The 21,846-nt window shown below is 33.6% G+C and overlaps 1 protein-coding gene across 2 annotated transcripts; it reads left to right on the forward strand.

The window, feature by feature from the left end:
• Nucleotides 1-387: 387 nt before the first annotated feature.
• Nucleotides 388-21,660, forward strand: LOC145318942 (uncharacterized). Of its 2 annotated transcripts, none has more exons than XM_080160675.1 (15): nucleotides 388-496; nucleotides 898-977; nucleotides 1,512-1,613; nucleotides 2,540-2,806; nucleotides 6,066-6,229; nucleotides 6,473-6,549; nucleotides 7,571-7,633; nucleotides 8,042-8,108; nucleotides 8,403-8,445; nucleotides 9,342-9,421; nucleotides 9,976-10,042; nucleotides 10,378-10,464; nucleotides 20,029-20,088; nucleotides 20,788-20,895; nucleotides 21,298-21,660. In XM_080160675.1, the coding sequence occupies exons 1-15, from the start codon at nucleotides 421-423 to the stop codon at nucleotides 21,475-21,477; spliced, it is 1,521 nt and encodes a 506-aa protein (XP_080016801.1). In that variant the 5' UTR covers nucleotides 388-420; the 3' UTR covers nucleotides 21,478-21,660. The 2 variants fall into 2 exon arrangements, with proteins under 2 accessions (XP_080016801.1, XP_080016800.1); XM_080160674.1 differs by having other exon boundaries at nucleotides 6,033-6,229; nucleotides 21,298-21,659.
• The last annotated feature ends 186 nt before the right edge of the window (nucleotides 21,661-21,846 follow it).

A 21,846-nucleotide genomic window follows, 5' to 3' on the forward strand; every position in this document is an offset into this window, starting at 1 on the left:
AAATAAATAATATTTGCTTTTCTTGTCATGATTATGCGGTAACTCCTAGGGGGTGAAAATTGAACTTGAAATTTTCAAATCTAATTTTCTCAAAAAGCCCCCGCTGAAATATTTTGGTTTTACCTGGAACTATCATGGTTTTATGTCTATTTTCACCATACATAGGTCCCAGGGCTCGGCACGTACTTTTGTCTTGATTCAATTCTAACCCATAGTGACGTGCAAACTCATTTAAGATACTTAATGCAATTATATTTTAAAATTAATTCCTCAGTACCACCATTCAAGATCGTATGAAGTAAATAAAATTTTAATTAAATCTCATTAATCTAGTCGAGCATGCTGTCTGTCATTCCCTGAAATCTACTTTATAACCTTTATATATTAGTATATACATAATACATTGCAGACTTTGTTAAAATGGATCAGAACCTGCAGTATTCGAAGAAGAGACTTTTTGTTGGAAACCTTCCTAGGGACGTTTCGAATTACGATGGTAAGCTTTTTTTATTTGTATTAATGTTACTGGATCGAATTGAACCGGCTTTTCCTGATAAAAGAAGTAGGAATTTATTGACTGTTAGTTACTTTAGCGGTTTAGACATTCTATCAGACATAGGAGGTTATTAACGTAGATACTGGGTTAATTTGACCGTTAGTTCGTACCTATTTTTGAAAAAAATAAAATTCAGACAAATAAGTCGGACATCGTTAATTCCTCTAGTGGCGATTGTATCATAGCAGGCCTATCAAAAATTGTTTAGAATCTGATAATGACTCAATGGAAGCTTTCCTTGCAAGCATTACTCAATTGATCCTGCCTTTGTGGATATCAATTAATACAAAAAAAATCTTAAAATTGAACAGCATTCTATTTTAATTATAATACTTGTTTAGATTTAGTTAAAGAGTTTTCTGCAATCGGTCAAATAGCTAAAATTAATGAATTTCCTGCAAAAGGATTTATGTTCTTAGAGGTAATTATTTTTTTACTGTGTATGTATTTCAACTTGATTTGAAGTGACATATTTTTACTTTTACCTCGTCAATTACCTGATACAGGCGGAGATGCTGCCATGACACTCAAACGCGATGGTCCAACAACCCAGGATTACCAAGGGGAGCCAAAAGTCTCAATTTCTGTCCAAACACCCGGGGTATTAGGTTAAGTAACACCCATCAGACTACCAACCCTTTGATTGCACGAGCTTTGTCTGAACAGTCCTAACTGTGCATTGTAATGAGTTGCGCCTGTTTTGGCCAAGGCATCCCCCCTTCTCCAAGTTCCAATTATTAATTTTGTGCACCTGACATAGTAGCAGTATGAACAATTTTTAACGTCTTTAGTTATGACGCGGTGTTTAGCCGAGATTCGAACCTATCACCTCCCCACGACGAGCGAGTGCGTGTTGAGCCAAGATCGCGGGTCTTTTTTTACTTTTACATTATATGTCTATTATAATAGACCCGTTAACTTAGGTCATAACATAATATTGATCTTATAATTTCAGTACGCTACGGATGAGTTGGCTCAAACTGCCGTATTGTCCTTCGGAACGTACAAATATCAAAATAGATATATTAATATACAATTTGCAAAGGAAAGGGAGAAGGTAATATTTTTTTAGTATCTACCCAAGAGCAACAATACGGTAGTGGGGATTTAAGTTGACCTTTGCCTTGTTATTGTGTGTGTGTGTGTGTGTGTGTGTAGCCATTGTTTCTTAGTGTTTGGACCTAAGTAGTCATGGAGAAGGACGAGACACTTTTTTATAGCCACTAGGCCTAGCTCAATCTCCACGCTCAAGTACATTATGACTTGACCCGCTGTCTCAAGGGAGCTACTCGTTATTACCTCACCCTCGCCGAGTATGGCAGGTGTCCCAAATTAAGTCACCGTAATGGATGACGCTCTCCGCAAAGGAGCTTGGGATAAGGGTTGTACAGATGTTATGTACGTGACTATTAAGTATCCAAACCACTCAATAATCTCCCTTCTTACACAATCAGGGGAAGCTGCGTGAATGTATAACGACTGAGAAATTCGAGTTGCCACATAGGGACTTGAACTCGAACTCTCACCACCTTTGTCTTGTTATTGGTTTCCATTAATTAGGGTTATTACACTTTTTATTCTTAGAGCAGGTTTTGATAATATTACACAGAAAGCTTCGAGTATGTTATTAATATTTTGTTAGACAAGAGGAATTTGACCTCATTTTACGCAGACACCCATAGGCATTAAGAAGCTCAGTTGGAATATCACCAAGTTACTTTTTGTGAGTTAAAAAATACCGCACCTATAAGGCAGCTGTTAATGAATTTTTAACTTTCTCTGGTGTTTTTAAGTGTACTAATTTAAGACTTAATATTTCAGTACCTATCTACATTATAAAGTAATAATTCTTTTCTTCAAAGGTTTATTTCATTTTAACAGAAAATTATAGTTCAATGAAGGATATTTAATATTTATGTCACATAAACTTTACAGGTTGTTTTAAGTTAAAAACACAAAATTAAAGAAGAAAATTTTTTTTAGGATATACATAAACAAAAAAACCAAGCCCTCGAAAAGTATCTACAGCTTGGAGGATTCAAAAATCAAAATATTTGGGGAGCACAACAGTCCAGTGGCCAAAACATGGATTATGGCGGTGGGAATGAACAAAACTGGGAAGGTGAGCAAGCAGAAAATTTCAGCACATACAATGATTATAACGATTGGTATAACAATACAAATGGAGGTCAACAAACAGAACAATCTGCTGCCATCCCACCTCCTCCTCCTCCCAAAGAAAATCCGCCAAGGAATGGTGCAATTTTCGTTTTAAATGTTAACATTTCTTAAATGACTGATCGTTTATTAAAGGGGGGGGGGTCCGTAATGACATCTATTCGTAATTCGTGAGCAAAATGGTCTAAATATTTAGCTAGACCCTTCAAACTTGGTATATAAGCCTAGTCCTATAGGTATTACATCTAAATGGCAAAAAAATCCAAAAATTTTTATTTTAAGGTTAGGTTAGGTAAGAAAAACCCTGCGGAAATGGGGTTTTTAGGCTTTTTTTGGTCTATTTTGATGTGGAAACTTACCTTAAATTGTTTTTTCTTAGGGTTTTAACTTAAATACACTGTGTCTATTCATATGGACATTAATTAAGATGATTCAACAAGTCTTGCACCGACCCCAGGGGGCTAGGTGGGTGGCCCGCAGGGGTTAAGTGCATTTTTCCCAATATATATGTTGTGATACATCAAATTATAGGTTTTTTAGGTCAAGGAACTCAAATTCAGAGCTAAAATAAGCATTAGACTAATCTGAAGCTAGCCCCAGCGGGCTAGGTTGGTGGCCTGAAGGGGTTAAGTCCATTTTTTTCCAATATATATCTTGTTATATATCAAAATATAGGTTTTTTAGGTCAAGAAACTCAAATTCTCAGCGAAAATTAGCATTCAACTAACCTGAAGCTAACCCCCCCCGGGCTAGGTTGGTTTTCTGCAGCGCTTAAGACATTTACCTAACCTAACCTAGAAACTTACTTATATTTTCACAGGTTTTTTTCTTGAATAAACTGTGTCTATTAATGAGGACTTTATTTAAGATGATCCAGCAAGTCGGGGACTGACCCCAGCGGGCTAGGTGGGTGGCCCGCATGGGTTAAGTGCATTTCTCCCAATATATATGTTGTGATACATCAAATTATAAGTTTTTTAGGTCAGTAACTCAAATTCAGAGCTAGAATTAGCATAAGATTAATCTGAAGCTAGCCCCAGCGGGCTAGGTCGGTGGCCCGCAGGGGTTAAATGCATTTTTTTTTAAAGTATGTGTTGTCTTACATCAAATTATAGGTTTTTTAGGTCTTACAGCTAATAAAAGCATCAGACTAATCTGATGCTAGGTCTTTGGCTAGGTGGGTTGCCTGCAAGTCTTAAGTGCATTTTACCTAACCTAACCTAGAACCTTACTTGTTTTTTTAGGTTTTTTTCTGGAATAAACTGTGTCTATTTATGAGAACATTATTTAAGATGATCAAACAAGTCGGGGACCGACCCCAGCAGGCTAAGTGGGTGGCCCGCAGGGGTTAAGTGCATTTTTAAAAAGTATGTGTTGTCATACATAAAATTATAGGTTTTTTAGGTCCAGAAATTCAAATTTAGAGCTAATAATAGAATCAGACTAATCTGAAGCTAGCCCCTGCGGGCTAGGGGGGTTGCCTACAAGGCTTAAATTCATTTTACCTAACCTAACCTAGAATCTTACTTTTTTAAAGGTTTTTTAATTGAATAAACTGTGTCTATTCATGAGAACATTATTTAAGATGATCCAGCAAGTCGGGGACTGACCCAGGCGGGCTAGGTTTTACTTATATACACAGTGTTTATTCCTAAAGCCATCATTTAAAAGATTCTTCATGCAGGAGGCTGGCCCAAGGAGGCTAGAAGAAAGGCCCGCAGGGGGTTAATTAAAATTTTTCAAAAGTATTTACTGCATCAAACTACAGTTTTAGTTAGGTCAAGAAGCTAAAATAAGATTTTTCAGATTCCGATGATTTGAGATAAAAAAAATTGAGTTTCTTGACCCAGGTATAATTTGATGTATGACAACACATACTTTAGAAAAAATGCACTACACCCCTGTGGGCCACCCACCTAGCCCACTGGGGTCGGTCCCCAACTTGCTGGAATATCTAAAATAATGTCCTCATTAATAGACACAGTTTATTCAAGGAAAAAACCAAAAGAATAAGTAAGTTTCTAGGTTAGGTTAGGTAAAATGCACATAAGCCCTGCGGAAAATCTACCTAGCCCGCGGGGGGTAGCTTCAGGTAAGTCTTATGCCAATTTTAGCTCTAAATTTGAGTTTCTTGACCTTAAAAACCTATATTTTAATATAACAAGGTATATATTGGAAAATAATGCATTTAACCCCTGCGGGCCACCGACCCAGCCCGCTGGGGCTAGCTTCAGATTAATCTTATGCTAATTCTAGCTCTGAATTTGAGTTACTGACCCAAAAAACTTATAATTTGATGTATCACAACATATATATTGGGAACAATGCACTTAACCCCTGCAGGCCACCCACCTAGCCCGCTGGGGTCAGTCCCCGACTTGCTGGATTATCTTAAATAAAGTCCTCATTAATAGACACAGTTTATTCAAGAAAAACCTGTAAAAATATAAGTAAGTTTCTAGGTTAGGTTAGGTAAATGCTCTTAAGCCCTGCAGAAAACCAACCTAGCCCGGGGGGGTTAGCTTCAGGTTAGTCTAATGCTAATTTTCGCTGAAAATTTGAGTTTCTTGACCTAAAAAACCTATATTTTGATATATAACAAGATATATATTGGAAAAAATGCACTTAATCCCTGCGGGCCACCAACCTAGCCCGCAGGGGCTAGCTTCAGATAAGTCTAATGCTTATTTTTGCTCTGAATTTGAGTTCCTTGACCTAAAAAATCTATAATTTGATGTATCACAACATATATATTGGGAAAAATGCACTTAACCCCTGCGGGCCACCCACCTAGCCCCCTGGGGTCGGTGCAAGACTTGCTGAATCATCTTAAATAATATCCATATGAATAGACACAGTGTATTTAAGTTAAAACCCTAAGAAAAAACAATTTAAGGTAAGTTTCCACATCAAAATAGACCAAAAAAAGCCTAAAAACCCCATTTCCGCAGGGTTTTTCTTACCTAACCTAACCCTAGAATAAAAAATTTTGGATTTTTTTGCCATTTAGATGTAATACCTATAAGACTAGGCTTATATACCAAGTTTGAAGGGTCTAGCTAAATATTTAGACCATTTTGCTCACGGTTTACGAATAGATGTCATTACGGACCCCCCCCCCTTTTATTTTAAAAGAATGTTTATTTTGCCATACCATCACCCATTGCTTTATTTGTATTTTGTTCTTTCCCTATTTTGACTAACAAAAAAAGAGGCAAAAACAAAAATTTACATTTTCAAAGTTTATTTAAGGCTAAAGCATAAATTTTTTTAAATGACTCAAAATTTGAACCAATGTAGGGATACATCATTCATTAATCCATCAACAAACAGAGACAGAAGAAATGAATCCAATGATAAGTGGGAGAACCCTTCTAACAAGCGTAATCTCTCTTCGGATAGAGGGGACAGGTGGACAGATAAAAGACAGAAATCTCCAGAGGGGAGGAAAGGAAACCAGAATAACTCTAGATTGAAAAATGCGTCAGCTGCCTCGTAAGTTTCAGTTTTTGCTTTTAAAAAATATTCTTTCAATAGGTAAATCTTTAAAACATAAATGATTTTTGCTCTGTTTAGCGGCGCAGCTACTTTATTTAGGATTTTTAACGTTGATATTCCTTCTAAGTACTATGGAAATTTACCATATAACTTTGAGGACCGACTTGAAAAAAATTAAGCATTGATCTACATGCATTATCAAATGAAAAACGTAATGTAAATACATTTAATTTGTTTCAGAAATCTGGTAGAAGCAAATGATGTGGAGATTGTTTGTTTCAAAGAAAAATATACAAAGTATGCTGAATGGATTGAAGGTAATCATAAAGTATTTTTAAAAGCGAAGCTTTTCTATAATTAGGGTCGGTCCGTCCGTACGTCCGTCCGTACGTAACGGATAGCTTTTTTCGTTAATTTAGACATGTTAGAATTGTCCTATCGATTTCAAATTTTGCATGGTGATTTCTTTAGTAGTTAGGTACGATTTAGAAAGCGTAGCAACTCTGTAATCATTACCAAAATGTCCGTACGTCCATTTTAAACATGTTGATTTTTTTACTTTTTTAAATAGCTTTTTTCGTTAATTTAGGCATGTTAGAATTGTCCTATCGATTTCAAATTTTGCATGGTGATTCCTATAATAGTTAGGTACGAGTTAGAAAGCGTAGCAACTCTATAATCATTACCAGAATGTCCGTACGTCTATTTTAAACATGTTGATTTTTTTTACATTTTTAACAACAAATTTGTATGTGACCTAATTATCCGATTTGTCTTATTTTTGGTATACTGATTCCTGGGACAACAAAGTACAATATTATAAGCGAAGCAACTCTGTAATCAAGTCCTAAAAATGTAAGTATGTCCATAAACATTATCCTGTATCAAGCAGTTTTTCAACAAATTTACTTACAATTTTGCTTTGACTCTTATACATTCGCATTCTGATTATTCAGTTCTGACATTATACAAGTGTTAATGTCCGTTTGTCCTACCGTTTCAGAGCTTCGCTTTTATGGATGTTGTCATCCTTGTTATATTTATATGTTGGTTTAGCGGTATATAGGAATTTTACTTCTTTTGTGTTTTCTATTAAATGTTGTTAATTTTTCTTTTGAAGGTATTGGAAATACAAATCTATAAATTTTAAACAAAGAAGTTAAATAATTGTTGACAATTGTTTAACTTAAATGTCACCATTTGTTTTGATGAAACAGGCTTTAAATTCAAATTATATGATTAATATCATATTGTTTTTGATGTTATCGTTCTATATCAATTGGAATTATGTAGGTAATTAGGTAATATGAAAAATTAAATTAAATTTCCTATTTTCAGAAAGGTTAACAACAAAGGGACTAAAAGTTGATATTCTCTACCCAAATCCAGATATCACTCTAGGTCAACCATAATATTTTGTAAAAATGGAAAATCATTACCTAGAAGATTCAAGTCTTCCTTTTTTTTTGTCTACTCACATTTATAGTTTAATGTGGTTCAAGCTTTAATTGTCTATTGTTATTTTTTTATTACAAATAGTTCAATTTTAAGCTTTTAAGGATGTTGTCATGATTTTACAGTTTTATTTTTCAAAACTAAACAAAATATAAGGGGAAATTTTGAAGGATTTTAATTGATTTTCATCTTGTCTGTTTGTATTTTTTATACATCTTGTTTTTGAAACAATCTACCTAAGTATTATATGATTCAATCAAAATCTTTAAATTTCATTCCAAGGGATCATTTATTGACCAAGTCTGTTTTATTGGCAGGTGTTATAATATATTATAGTTTATATTTGAATATTAGTACATTTACTGTGCAACATCTCTGTGAGGAAGGGAACATTTGCCATTGTCATAAATGCAGACAGCAAGTAAGACATTATTTTTTACAAAACATCAAGGACAAGCCATATTCATGAGTAAAATCAACAATAAAAAACAATATTTTTTAAAAAATACGATAAGGGTGTCATTTTTTGGCTGGTATTTACAACATATCTGTGAAAGATTTTTTTTGGTTTAGGGATTTTAATTGCATACCTATCTACTAACTACTTACACTATTTTTGCGTTTGGAACAGAAAATACAATAAAAAAATATCTTAAACCATATATAGGGTAAGACTTTTAAATATCAATCTTTTTCAACAAGTCTTTTTCTTTAGAGAAAACCGAACCTTTGATGTTTATGTGTTGCAAGGAGAAATACAGGAATTTTAATTGTTTACATTTAGTTAACTAGCATGGCTAATATGTAGTTTACACTTTTGATTATATTTAATCCCATGTTGATTAACTAAAATTAAAACTTTTTTTCTTATGCTTAAATATTGTTGGGAAAATATGGTTTTAAATAAATAATCTTTTGTCTCTTATACTCTGTGCGTTTAATTAACAGTTCTAAAGTAATGTTTAAAATTTACTTAAATTGCTTTGCTCTTCTTGTAAAAAGTACCTTTAGGTAGTAGCTCAGTGCAAATGACAGGTGTCCCAACTATTAATTTAACAAGAACGAGCATCACGCGCATCTCTACTCTGAAACAAAATAATGAACCTTGGAATCTTTACACATGAATAGATTTAAGCCCAGAATCTGTTTTTAATCTCTTTGGAATATAAATGCCTCTTGAATAACAAAAATAGAATAAACAACAAAAGAAGCAAATATATAATTATATTTTTACAACATAAAATAATAAGCTTGGAATCTGTAAAAATCATCTGACTGAGATTGAACACTGATTTGATATCTTTCATTTAGCTTGCTTGGAATCTGTCTTTACCTAAAATATTAACAACTTAATATTTTATCACTTTTCAAACATTAATAATATTCTATTTTTTTTACAATATACGATGTCATGAATCCAACAATGTAAAAATACAAACTGTGTTCTATAAAGCTTTAGGTTTTAATATAATTCTATAAATCTGCAAATTGAATATTTTAGTATCAAAAAAATTTATTGTTCATTGTTAAATATGTAATAGATTAATAACTTTACTTATTATATGTTATGTTATTGCCTCCAATTTTAACTTTTTGTGTTATGATGTAAATGGCCTTGTTACTGCTGAAATAAAATGTAAACATTAATATTACTCAGGAGCACAAAAACATGCCAGAAACTGACGCCTTATCATACATAGTCAGAAACTACTCAAAGATTTCCAGTCGACATTCAGGGACGATAGAAATCATAAAACTGTCACTAAGACATATTTTGAGACTGTTTATGATTAGCGAAGCTACTCTATGTCCGGCCATCCGTCCGAACGCTATGGAAGAAATGTGATTTTCTTGGTTACTATTTAAAGTAGACAGATTTTTTTCTTGTATCTATTATATAATTTCAGGGATCTAAAGGGATAAGACAATGGGCGATATTGATGGAACATCCTAAATAATGATACACAGATTACCAATTTAAATAAATTAAATATTTAAACTATTTGAAAGGTTCCATGATTTTTTTTATATTTTTGACCTAAAACAATTGCACATCGGGTCTTTGAATCACTTTCTTCGCCCATCCATGAGTTTTCCTTATGGATGTTTTCATCCTTATTTACTTTAATTCTACTTCTATTCATTGTACTTGGAGAGGGAGTAGAAAACAACGTCCAAATCGTCTTTATATCCATTTCTCTTTAACAAGTAACATTATATCAAAACATTCATTTATAATCCTAGGGTTGTATGTATATACTGAAATGATGTATGATTTTTTTGTCCTTAGGAAAGGTAGAGAAAGCAGAAAGACCAACATTTGATTTAACTGCCGAGCTGTATAAGATATTCAAGGTAATTTCCCATATTTTGTCGTTGGCATAAGTTATCATACGAAACTCCCACCTCCTCCTTTTTCCCAACCCTCTTAAATTTTAATGAATGAGAGTTAAGGGTGGTTTGCATTTTAAAAATTTCAAAAATGGAATGTTTATATCCTATTGACCTCAAGATACCAGCTAATCTTAATTAGTATTGGTTATACATGTTTAAAAGTTAGTTTTTACGTTGCTAAAATACTTAAATATCTTATTGTACCAAAATTTTTAGGTCATCCTACTCCTCTAATATTATCATTTTTATTCAATTATGAACATTGAACATGTCCCAATTACAAAATTGAATTTTAGGATCTTTATTATGGACGAGAGGTAGAGATAGCCGAGTATGATAAAGCTATTCAGTACCTAGTTAACAATAGAGATGCTTTGTTAAAGGTTAGTTATATAGGATTTAGAAAGTTAGAGATTATTTTATTATATTACAGTTCACGTAATCAAGAACATTTAGAAAAATCTTCAGATTTAGTTTCATAGAAAGAGGTATTTACAAGGTCAACTTTTAAATAAATATATAAATTTAATATTCGTGACAAAACGCTAAAAAGGACTAATGAGCTAAAATATCACAATAAAAGATTAATTTTTTAAAAAGACTATATGAAAAGAATTTGAGTGCAAGTGTTATCATTTTTGAATCTTATTGTGAAATGTAACTATTTATAGTTATCATTAGATAGGTTAGATTAGTCACACACAGTGGTTAGGCTTTGGTAAGTAGGATGGAATCCATTTGAATTTTGGAAAGGATTTTTTATCACTTTAAAAAGTTTTACACAGTGGTCCTCAAGGCAAAAAAAGTCTGACAAAACCTACCATAAAAACGGACTATATGGCCATCAAATTTACACATTGGAGGGCCAGGAACTAATTTTCTTAAGATCATAGCTGTTCCTTCTTGGGGTTTATTCCATTTCAAAGTTAACAGACCAAATTCCCTAAAAAATCAAGGTTGTTTGTCACGATTTTGTTGCTTTGGATTCAAACCTTTATAACTTTGGCTGTATGAAAGACTCATGAAAGCTAAACCTACCATTGGAAAGCCTATTGAATGACAATTTCAGACATAGCTTTAAATTTTTTGTAGCTTTCTTACTTTTTGCTCTACAAGGAAAATTGTAACCAAAGGGAGAAAATGTACTGATAAATCTATTCCCAGAAAGGCTTTCACTATGGTATTTTGATATAAATTTTTCAGGATTTTTCTCATGTTCAGTGATTCTTTTGATGACAAATGCAAAAAATACACTTTCATACATTTAATTTGGTATATTTGCATTTTTTCTACCTTGTGCCAAAAATTTTTTTTAAAAATTATAAGTTGGTGTATATTTTTTTGTCCAAAATTGTACATAAATTTCAGGAATAAATATTAAGAACCATCAATTGCTACATTTTACATGTGTAGTTTTAAATTTCCTATATTTATGGTTGTGTAGGAGCCTCCAAAATGCTGAACCTACCATTGTAAAGCTTGTTGAACACTCTATCCAAATAAATCTAAGACTTTAAAAAAAATTGACCTAAAAGGCTTGCACAGGATTTATGTTAGGTGTAATAAATTTCACCAAAAATGTTTTCTTTCCTACAAAATTTGGAGTAGAAGGGAGGTTACAAAGCAGTAATAGTTATCACATGTCCTGTTTCAACACCAATCTATGGGGGGGGTGTGCCCCCCCCCCAAAAAAAAAAATGGTGCAGGGCTTAGGTGCCCCCCCTTTCCCCCCCTAAAAAGGGAGGGGGGTAACATTTTGATAAAATTTAAAAATAAAAAAAATATTTTTTTCAAAACTCAACAAGATACAACATACCCTCCCCCCCCTGGCCCCTCTCCCCTATCCCATATCTATGGGGAATAATTCACAGTTGGGGGAGAGGGGGAGGTGTAAAAAGTGCATGAAGAGTCATCATCATTGCCTTTTAGTTCTCGGCAGAACGTAGGCTATGCACAATGGTTCTCCAATCTTCCTTTGTTTGGGCACGTTTTGAGGCAATGCTGAAAGATGGAATTTTTAAATCTTTCAGTTCACTTAAAGGGACTGTAAACGTAAATTTTTCTCATCTTAATATCAAATCTTAACATTATCTCATTCATAATAACTCACAGATAGAGCAAAACTCGCTTTTGTTTGCTTAAAAAATGGCTTTTTCCGACGATTATTATAAGGTACAGGGAAAGGAAGAAATTTTACGTATTATATAAAATGTGCATTAAATTTTTTTCTCCCATTATAGCTAAAATTAAAATTTTTCACATAGTTCTTGATTTTTCCTAACAGTTAAGCTAACTTTAACATAATCCTTGCTTTAAACCAATGTATAGTTACTTAGAAATTGATAAAATAAGCAATATTTTTTATTGAAAACCAAATACAATAACAAAGCTAGAAACAGGTTTTTTTATTAGTATCCAATTAACTTTAGATGGCCCATCTCTCGCCCACCTTTAATTACAAAATTTGTAAATAATAAAGATGCAATATTTCTTTATAAACAGTCTGATAAAAGTGTAAACTAATTCTCCAAAGTGGGTTATTTATTGTCCAACACAATAAAAAAGGATATTATCACTTCAAATAATCTCTGAGATTCAACCCTTTGTAGACAGTGAGGTATTTTTTTGTCAATAATACGAATTTAAAATAAATCTTTATTACTTTATTTCTACGTTATTAGGGCATGAATTAACAATTTTATGTCATAAAATAAATGCTTAACAGTAAGTAAATAGTTTAAACTATATGTGACAAGTTAAATATCCCTACAAACATTTTAATAAAGAAAAAAGTTCAGATTTTCCCTGTTTTTCCAGTTTTCCCTCCCAAAATACCAAAAAATCAAGGCTTAAATCCTTGATATTTTTGTTAATACGAGGTTTTTAGTTGATCAGTTTATTGAAAGGTGCTTAGAAAATGTTAAGATTTGATAATATGATGAGAAATTTTTACCATTACACTCCCTTTAAGTGTTCCCTCCTCCAGGTTGTTTTTGGTCTATCTGGTTTCCTCTTTCCTATTTGGGGGTTCCAAGTCAAGGCCTGGATATATCATCATGCCCTTTCCTTAGTGTGTGCCCCAACCATCACCATTTCCTCTGTTTTATTGTCAGTTTAATGTCTGACATGTCACTGCGCTCTAGAAGCTCAGCATTTGGGATCTTATTTGGCCAAAAGATCTAGTGGATTCTCCTGAGACATTTATTGATATATGTCTGTAGCTTGGAGACCACTGCTGTGTTTAGGAACCAAGTTTCAGCCCCATACAGCAAAACAGAGAGAACATCTTAACTTGGTCTTTATGGAGATGTTGTTGGAATTCCAAATTTTGTTCAGGCTGGCAAAGGCTGTCCTAGATTTGTTAATTCTAGCTTTAACATCTGTTAAAGTGCCTCCAGCTTCATCAATTTCCAAGATACTCAAAACAATCTACATCCTCAAGAATTTGGTCTCCAATAGTAATTGGTTCTTGGGAATTTGCATTTAATTTGAGTATTTTGGTTTTAGGAACATTAATTTCTAATCAATTTTCTTGGAAGTTTCAGCTATCATGTTAGTCCTTCTTTGCATTTGACTTCTATTGCTTGTTAACAAAGCAATATCATCAGCAAAGTCCAAAACTCCCAAATATTTTGGATTGCCAAATAGCTCCCAGTAAATGCCATCATTACTTTCACAGTTCTTCATGATCCAGTCAATGGCAAGGAGGAAAAGGAAGGGAGAAAGAAGGCATCCTTGTCTGACGCCTGTTACAATCTCAAAAAAGGTTGATAGTTTACCTTTATACATTACATTTCCACCTCCTTTATGAAAGATAGCTTTAATGATATTGATTATCTTTTCTGGAATGCCATAGTGTTGGCAGATTTTCCAGAGAGATCTTCTGTCTAAAGAATCAAATGCTTTTTTGTAGTCAATGAAGTTTACAAAGAGCTCAGAGTTCCATTCCTTGGATTGCTCTATGATGATTCTTAGAGAGGTTACCTGATCAATATTGGAACGGTTTAGTCTAAATCCAGCCTGATTAGGTCTTAGCTTTTCATTAACCTTTTTCTTGATTCTATTAAGAAGAATCTTACTAAGGATAGGGCTAGGTACTGAAAGAAGCATTTTCCCTCTGTAGTTTCCACATTGGGTCAAGTGTCCTTTTTTGGCTAGTAATTAGATATGTCCATTCTTCCAGTCCTCTGGGCATAACTCATCATTCCACATCTTTGTGATCAAAGGTAGGAATGCCTCAGCTGATGTATCTAGGTCTGCTTTTATGACCTCAGCTGGTATGTTATCAGGTCCAGTGGCCTTGTTATTTTTCAAATTTTTAATGGCCTCTTTGATTTCCAATAGATTTGGCGCTTGACAGTCAATGACAAGTGCATCTGAGGGTGGAATATCAGTTTCTTCCTCTGGAACTGGAAGATTTAGCAGTTCAGTGAAGTGCTCTGCCCATCTATTTGGAATATCTTCATCAGTTTTAAGGAGTGAACCATCCTTGTCCCTGATGTGTGATCCTGATTTGTGTACTTTACCCGCAATGCTCTTAGTAATCTCATAGACATCTTTCATTCTATTTTGATTAGCAGCATTTTCTGCTTGCATAGCAAGGTTTTCCAAGTGTTCTTTTTTGTCAATTCTGACACTTCTTTGGATTTCCCTGCTGAGCATCTTATACAGGTCTTTATCTTCTGGAGAGTTTCTAGAAAGTGTCTTTTGTCTTACATCTCTTCTTTGATCCATGAGATCAATGGATCTTTTAGTGATCCACGGCTTTTGGTTAGCCTTTTTGAAACTTAATTATTCTTGGCTAGTATCATTATAAACTTTTTTGATACTTTGCCCAATATCTTCAACTCCATCTTCCTCTTGAATCTTCTTGTGTTTAAAGATGGTTCCACCAATGACAAGTTTGTTTTCAGTACAAAAACTTACAAGTCTATTACCATTGTCATTTTCCTTGCCATTACTTAAGCCTAGGCCATATTTGCCCATGACTTCTTCTAAATTCTCATTATTACTCCCCTCTTGAGCATTAAAATCTCCTAGGAGCATGGTCAGGTCCTTTTCTTTATGACCATTCTTAAATACAGAGTCAAGCTGGTCATGAAATTCGTTTTTGACCTCTGTATCTGCTTGTTCTGTAAGAGCATATGCTACTATAATTCTCAGATTGATGTTTATATCTGAGGATTTGAAGTAAGCCTCCATGATTCTTGGACCATGGGGTTGGCAACTGATCATGGCCTGCTCTGCTTGCTTGGTCAGCATAAGAGCCACCCCTTGCTTATGTCCTAGATTCTCATTCATATGGCCTGAGTTAAGTATTTTCAAGCCAGAATGATGTTTAAACTCTCCATTATTTGTCCACCTTGATTCGGTGATAGCCAGGATATCAAACCTGGCTTAAAGCATTTCTCAGCAAATGTTTTCTTTCTGGCCTGACTGAAACATTGTCCAAACATTTTTACATTTTTACACCCCCCCTCTCCCCCAACTGTGAATTATTCCCCATAGATATGGGGTACGGGAGGGGGGCCAGGGTAGATATACCACACTTTTCTGGGATCTTGCCAGATCAAGTATCAACTGTGGGGAATACCAAAGGATGACTCCATGCAAAATTTGAGCCGGATCCGGCCAAAACCGGCCGGGATTTTTATAAAAAACCGGTTTTTTCCGGTTTTTAGGGGGTATCTGTAAATCAAGCCCCCTCCTGGGTACGCCCCAATGATGATTTTTGCTTTAAGGTCTGATCTGAATTCCTCAACACTGGATATGACCCCTAGAGTTGAAAAAATGGTTAAAATCCGGTCTTTTGACCGGTTTCCGGCCATTTCCGGCCCAAAAAAAAAAAATTTTAAAATCAAAATTTCATTTAAATTAAAAAAAATATGCTTTAAATTACATTTTTCATCAATATTTTTTCAAAAACCAAAAACCTTAGGTAATGAAGATAATCTTAGCAACTTAAAATGTGAAAAAAGGTTGAAAATTGACAAACTTGTGTCAATTTGAAAAATGTTGGTAAATCCTAAAAATTTGACGGATTTATACATACGTTAGAATTTAGGTTGACTATGGTCTTTAAGACACGCCATATCCAACAAAATTGCAATGAGAGGGTCTAAATGTTTTTCTGAACCAAAATTCTACATACCCTGGCGGTTCCAGGGATATATCATTAAGGCCGTACGGCTGGCCAGAAAGCTTTTAACAGGTGGCCGACTAAAAGCCGGATTTGATAGTTATCAACCGTAAAAAGTAGCGGTTTTCGTTTTTTTGGCCAAAACTCATGCAGGGAGTTGTTTTTTTGGGATTAACACACAAAAGCAAGTTTGTACAACTTTTTGGAGCGGACTTTTCTTTACTTACGCATTATCTGCCACGGGTGAACCGTTTGGCCGATACACGCTGCCAAAGGCACGATTTTTGACAATTTTTCAAAAAATCTTGTTTTTTTGCCCCTTTAGGGGATGACGGAGCCGATTTAGCGACTTAGGACACTTCTTCATTAATGTTCAACTTTTTGAGGCGGACATTTCTATACTTATGTATTATTCACCTCTGGCGGACCGTTTGGCCGTTATTCGTCACCGAAATCGCGATTTTCGGCGATTTTGCCGTTCACAAGGTTTTAACGACCATTTTTGAGGGTAAGGAGTCATCCAATCAATATAACTCTGAAATACTTTTCATTTGCAAATTAAATTGGCTACATTTCATGTGAAGTAAATTTTTTTGTAATTACTAATTACACCAACCCCATGAAATGTATTTACCCCCCACAAGAAACAAGTTTGGGTGAAATAATTTTTTAAGCCGCAGGCTCCAAATTATCTTATTATTGATTATAACACTATAATTATGAATTATATTATCTTACCATATTTATGCATAATAATTATGATTATCTTATTATTATTCAGTTATAGTATTATAAGTATTAATTATCATATATAACCTATTACAAATCAATCAATAAATTATATTACATAACCTATTTTAAATCTATCAATAATAACTCATTTTAATTATCATTATCTTTTTATTACTTATTATTTATGATTTTATCATTATTAATCACATAAAATATCCTATTACTAATTGATCAATACTTATTCATATTGTTATAATTTTTTTTTATAATGTAGTAACTATCACCATTTCTAAATTACTTTATTTGATTATCAATTGAATTACCTAACCTAATTCATATCTTATAGTAATTTTTATTTCTTTTTAGTTTATAAATAATTGCTAGAGATGAATAATAAGTATTCAGATTTACAAAGTAATACTCATTAGAGATTAATCAGATAATTAAAAGATAAATTAAAAATTACCAAGTAGCAAATATCAGTGATTGAAATGTGGAATTAATTATCAAAATTATGATGTACTAACAATTAGTGTTTAATTAGTTTTAAAATTACAAGAAAAAAATAATTATAATTAAAAAGTAATAATTTTTAAAATTTCAACTGGAACAAAAATTGGTTGGACGCACAAAAAAATTTACTTTACATGAAATGTAGCCAATTTAATTTGCAAATGAAAAGTATTTCAAAGCTATTTGATTGGATGACTCCTTCCCCTCAAAAATGGTCGTTAAAACCTCGCGAACGGCAAAATCGCCGAAAATCGCGATTTCGGCGACAAATAACGGCCAAACGGTCCGCCAGAGGTGTATGATACATAAGTATAGAAATGTCCGCCTCAAAAAGTTGAACATTAATGAAGAAGTGTCCTAAGTCGCTAAATCGGCTCCGTCATCCCCTAAAGGGGCAAAAAACCAAGATTTTTTGAAAAATCGTCAAAAATCGTGCCTTTGGCAGCGCGTATCGGCCAAACGGTTCACCCGTTGCAGATAATGCATAAGTAAAGAAAAGTCCGCCCCAAAAAGTTGTACAGACTTGCTTTTGAGTGTCAATCCCAAAAAACAACTCCCTGCATGAGTTTTGGCCAAAAAAACGAAAACCGCTACTTTTTACGGTTGATAACTATCAAATCCGGCTTTTAGTCGGCCACCTGTTAAAAGCTTTCTGGCCAGCCGTACGGCCTTAATGATATATCCCTGGAACCGCCAGGGTATGTAGAATTTTGGTTCAGAAAAACATTTAGACCCTCTCATTGCAATTTTGTTGGATATGGCGTGTCTTAAAGACCATAGTCAACCTAAATTCTAACGTATGTATAAATCCGTCAAATTTTTAGGATTTACCAACATTTTTCAAATTGACACAAGTTTGTCAATTTTCAACCTTTTTTCACATTTTAAGTTGCTAAAATTATCTTCATTACCTAAGGTTTTTGGTCTTTGAAAAATTATTGATGAAAAATGTAATTTAAAGCATATTTTTTTAAATTTTAGATGAAATTTTGATTTTTAAAATTTTTTATTGGGGCCGGAAATGGCCGGAAACCGGTCAAAAGACCGGATTTTAACCATTTTTTCAACTCCAGGGGTCATATCTAGTGTTGAGGAATTCAGATCAGACCTTAAAGCAAAAATCATCATTGGGGCGTACCCAGGAGGGGGCATGATTTACAGATACCCCCTAAAAACCGGAAAAAACCGGTTTTTTATAAAAATCCCGGCCGGTTTTGGCCGGATCCGGCTCAAATTTTGCATGGAGTCATCCTTTGGTATTCCCCACAGTTGATACTTGATCTGGCAAGATCTTAGAAAAGTGTGGTATATCTAGGCCAGGGGGGGGGGTATGTTATATCTTGTTGAGTTTTGAAAAAAAATATTTTTTTTAATTTTTAAATTTTGCATTATTTTCAACTATCAAAATGTTACCCCCCTCCCTTTTTAGGGGGGGGAAAGGGGGGGGGCACCTAAGCCCTGCACCATTTTTTTTTGGGGGGGGGGGTACACCCCCTCAATAGATTAGTGTTAAAACAGGACATGTGATAACTATTACTGCTTTGTAACCTCCCTTCTACTCTAAATTTTGTAGGAAAGAAAACATTTTTGGTGAAATTTATTACACCTAACATAAATCCTGTGCAAGCCTTTTAAGTCAATTTTTTTTTTAAAGTCGTAGATTTATTTGGATAAAGTGTTCAACATGCTTTACAATGGTAGGTTTAGCATTTTTGAGGCTCCTACACAACCATAAATATAGGAAATTTAAAACTACACATGTAAAATGTAGCAATTGATGGTTCTTAATATTTATTCCTGAAATTTATGTACAATTTTGGACAAAAAAATATACACCAACTTATAATTTTTATAAAAAATTTTTGGCACAAGGTAGAAAAAATGCAAATATACCAAATTAAATGTATGAAAGTGTATTTTTTGCATTTGTCATCAAAAGAATCACTAAACATAAGAAAAATCCTGAAAAATTACATCAAAATACCCTAGTGAAAGCCTTTCTGAGAATAGATTTATCAATAAATTTTCTTCCTTTGGTTACAATTTTCCTTGTAGAGCAAAAAGTAAGAAAGCTACAAAAAATTTAAAGCTATGTCTGAAATTGTCATTCAATAGGCTTTCCAATGGTAGGTTTAGCTTTCATGAGTCTTTCATACAGCCAAAGTAATAAAGGTTTGAATCCAAAGCAACAAAATCGCGACAAACAACCTTGATTTTTTAGGGAATTTGGTCTGTTAACTTTAAAATGGAATAAACCCCAAGAAGGAACAGCTATGATTTTAAGAAAATTAGTTCCTGGCCCTCCAATGTGTATATTTTATGGCCATATAGTCCGTTTTTATGGTAGGTTTTGTCAAACTCCTTTTGCCTTGAGGACCACTGTGTTTATATCATAATTTGAAACAAATTCGTTTGCTCGTTGTATAAGCTAAATTTTCATGAAATATATGTAATGTTTACTACTAAGCCAAAAATAAGTTTTAGTGTTTTAAACTTCGTCTTTAGTGATAAACTCAAGTTCTTATCAACCTTTTAAATGTAAAACATAATATTTAATTACTAGGAAGAATATGGCTCTAAAGTACCTGCTCATTTACTTGTACCTCCCTGTGCTCCAAATAAGGTAATAATTTATTTATAATATAAACTTACCCCCCCCCCCCCCTCGGGCGGGGGGATAACCTGTCGTTATTGATTTTACAAGCTAATTGCAATCAAAATATGGACTAGTTTTAAAAAGTGAGCTTCAATCCTAGTTTCATTTCAAGTAGATGGGGGGGTGGGGGGGGGGGGGTGGAAGTGGTCAAACCAAGAGTGACAAGCATCCTTTTCATTTTTCTACAGGAAATCTTAATCCTGTCATTGCTACAAATTATGAAAGGAGAGCCGTTTTTATCAAATTTGATTAACAAAATTATGAACACTAATGGCAGCTAGCGGCCAGACGGCTGAATACAAATCGTTAAAACCGGCAAAAGAAGGCTGACAAATAATCTAAAAATAGCCAATAATGGTGCCCATGTAGCTCTTGTTTAAAGAAAGCGCGCGTTAAATTAAGTCTTATTTGCGCATTCATGTGTGCCGTGCATTATTGAGTATTAGCTATTTCATATAGGTCTTCTTTTGCCAGTTTGTGATGTTTGAACAATAAACATAACATATCTGTCTAGCCGATAGCAGCCTCACTGTTTTTTAAATACCTACTTGATTCCAGCAATAATTTATTGCGACTTGAGAACCTGAAACGAAGTATTAATCATCAACGTTATAATACAGTAATTTTTATTGTTTAATCATTAAGTAAATTTGTGTAAATGTCTAGGATCCATCATTGCGAGGAAAACAAGAGGAAGTACAAGAATATATTTTAGAAATACTTAATAAGAATCCAGATATATTAATGCAGACCAAAGAATTGCCAGGTTTTAAGGTATTTATTTATTATTATTGTTCTAGATTTTAGATTGATAAGTATCTTTTTGTTTTTATAAACGAACCAAAATGAAAGTGATTTTAACGAACCAGAGCAAGTGAACCTGAGTATTTTTTATTGAATATTCTAGGTTAATGTTTTTTAGTCGATATAATTGTATTAATCATACACCTCGTACATTCACAAAAAAAAATACTCAGATTCAATGCTGGATGGTGCTTAAAATCACTTGCTTTCGTTCGTGAATAGTCCCCTTTGTCCCTAACTTGTACCATGCAGCAATACTTTTAAAATCGCCCTATGTGGTTCGTATATCTACACTACACGAAAGAACAGGAATCTTTTTTTCAATTCTAAACGACATTACTTTTCAAGAAAACTAATCTTGATTTATTTAAGGCACCTCAGCATAGCTCGACAGGATATTCCAAAGAAGCAGCCAGCAGCTTGGATCATGCACCAAACAGTATGCCCAGCAACATGAATAATATGAACAACTTTAACATGGCTGACATGGGCAAATTATTTGGTATGATGCAATCCATGTTACAACAAAATCAATCAGTATTCAATTCTTGAGTATTTTTGTTGTTTTTTTATTAACGGATTTTCTTACAAATTGTTTTGAAGATTATTCTATGTGTCCAGAGCTTGATCTTTAAATCATTTTAGGGGTGATTTGGCGCGCCCCGATCTGAATCGCCACTAAAATGATTTAAAGATCAAGCTCAGATAAATATTGTTAGTTTGTCATGTATATTGTTACTGTTTTTATCAGGGTTTCGGATCCGGATCCTTAGACTCCAAAAAATGCGGAAAAATGGAAAAATCTACCTAAATTTATAAAAAATCTCAGACATTCTCTTGATGAGAGCCAATCTTTAAGGTTTAGGTTCAGACTTGAAAATTAAAAGTATTTTTGACTTCGAACTAAAGAATAAAATTTTT

The sequence above is a fragment of the Acartia tonsa genome, chromosome 5, assembly GCF_053477335.1.
Source record: "Acartia tonsa isolate MP-2025a chromosome 5, ASM5347733v1, whole genome shotgun sequence".
NCBI lineage: Eukaryota > Metazoa > Arthropoda > Copepoda > Calanoida > Acartiidae > Acartia > Acartia tonsa.

What these genes read in the sequence shown, in the direction of transcription:
- LOC145318942 (XM_080160674.1), top strand. Translation starts at nt 421, where the DNA reads ATGGATCAGAACCTGCAGTATTCGAAGAAGAGACTTTTTGTTGGAAAC. An exon ending in GTATGCTGAATGGATTGAAG is followed by an intron (nt 6,550 to 7,570) that starts GTAATCATAAAG and finishes TCCTATTTTCAG; the next exon opens with AAAGGTTAACAACAAAGGGA. An exon ending in AGCTGTATAAGATATTCAAG is followed by an intron (nt 10,043 to 10,377) that starts GTAATTTCCCAT and finishes ATTGAATTTTAG; the next exon opens with GATCTTTATTATGGACGAGA.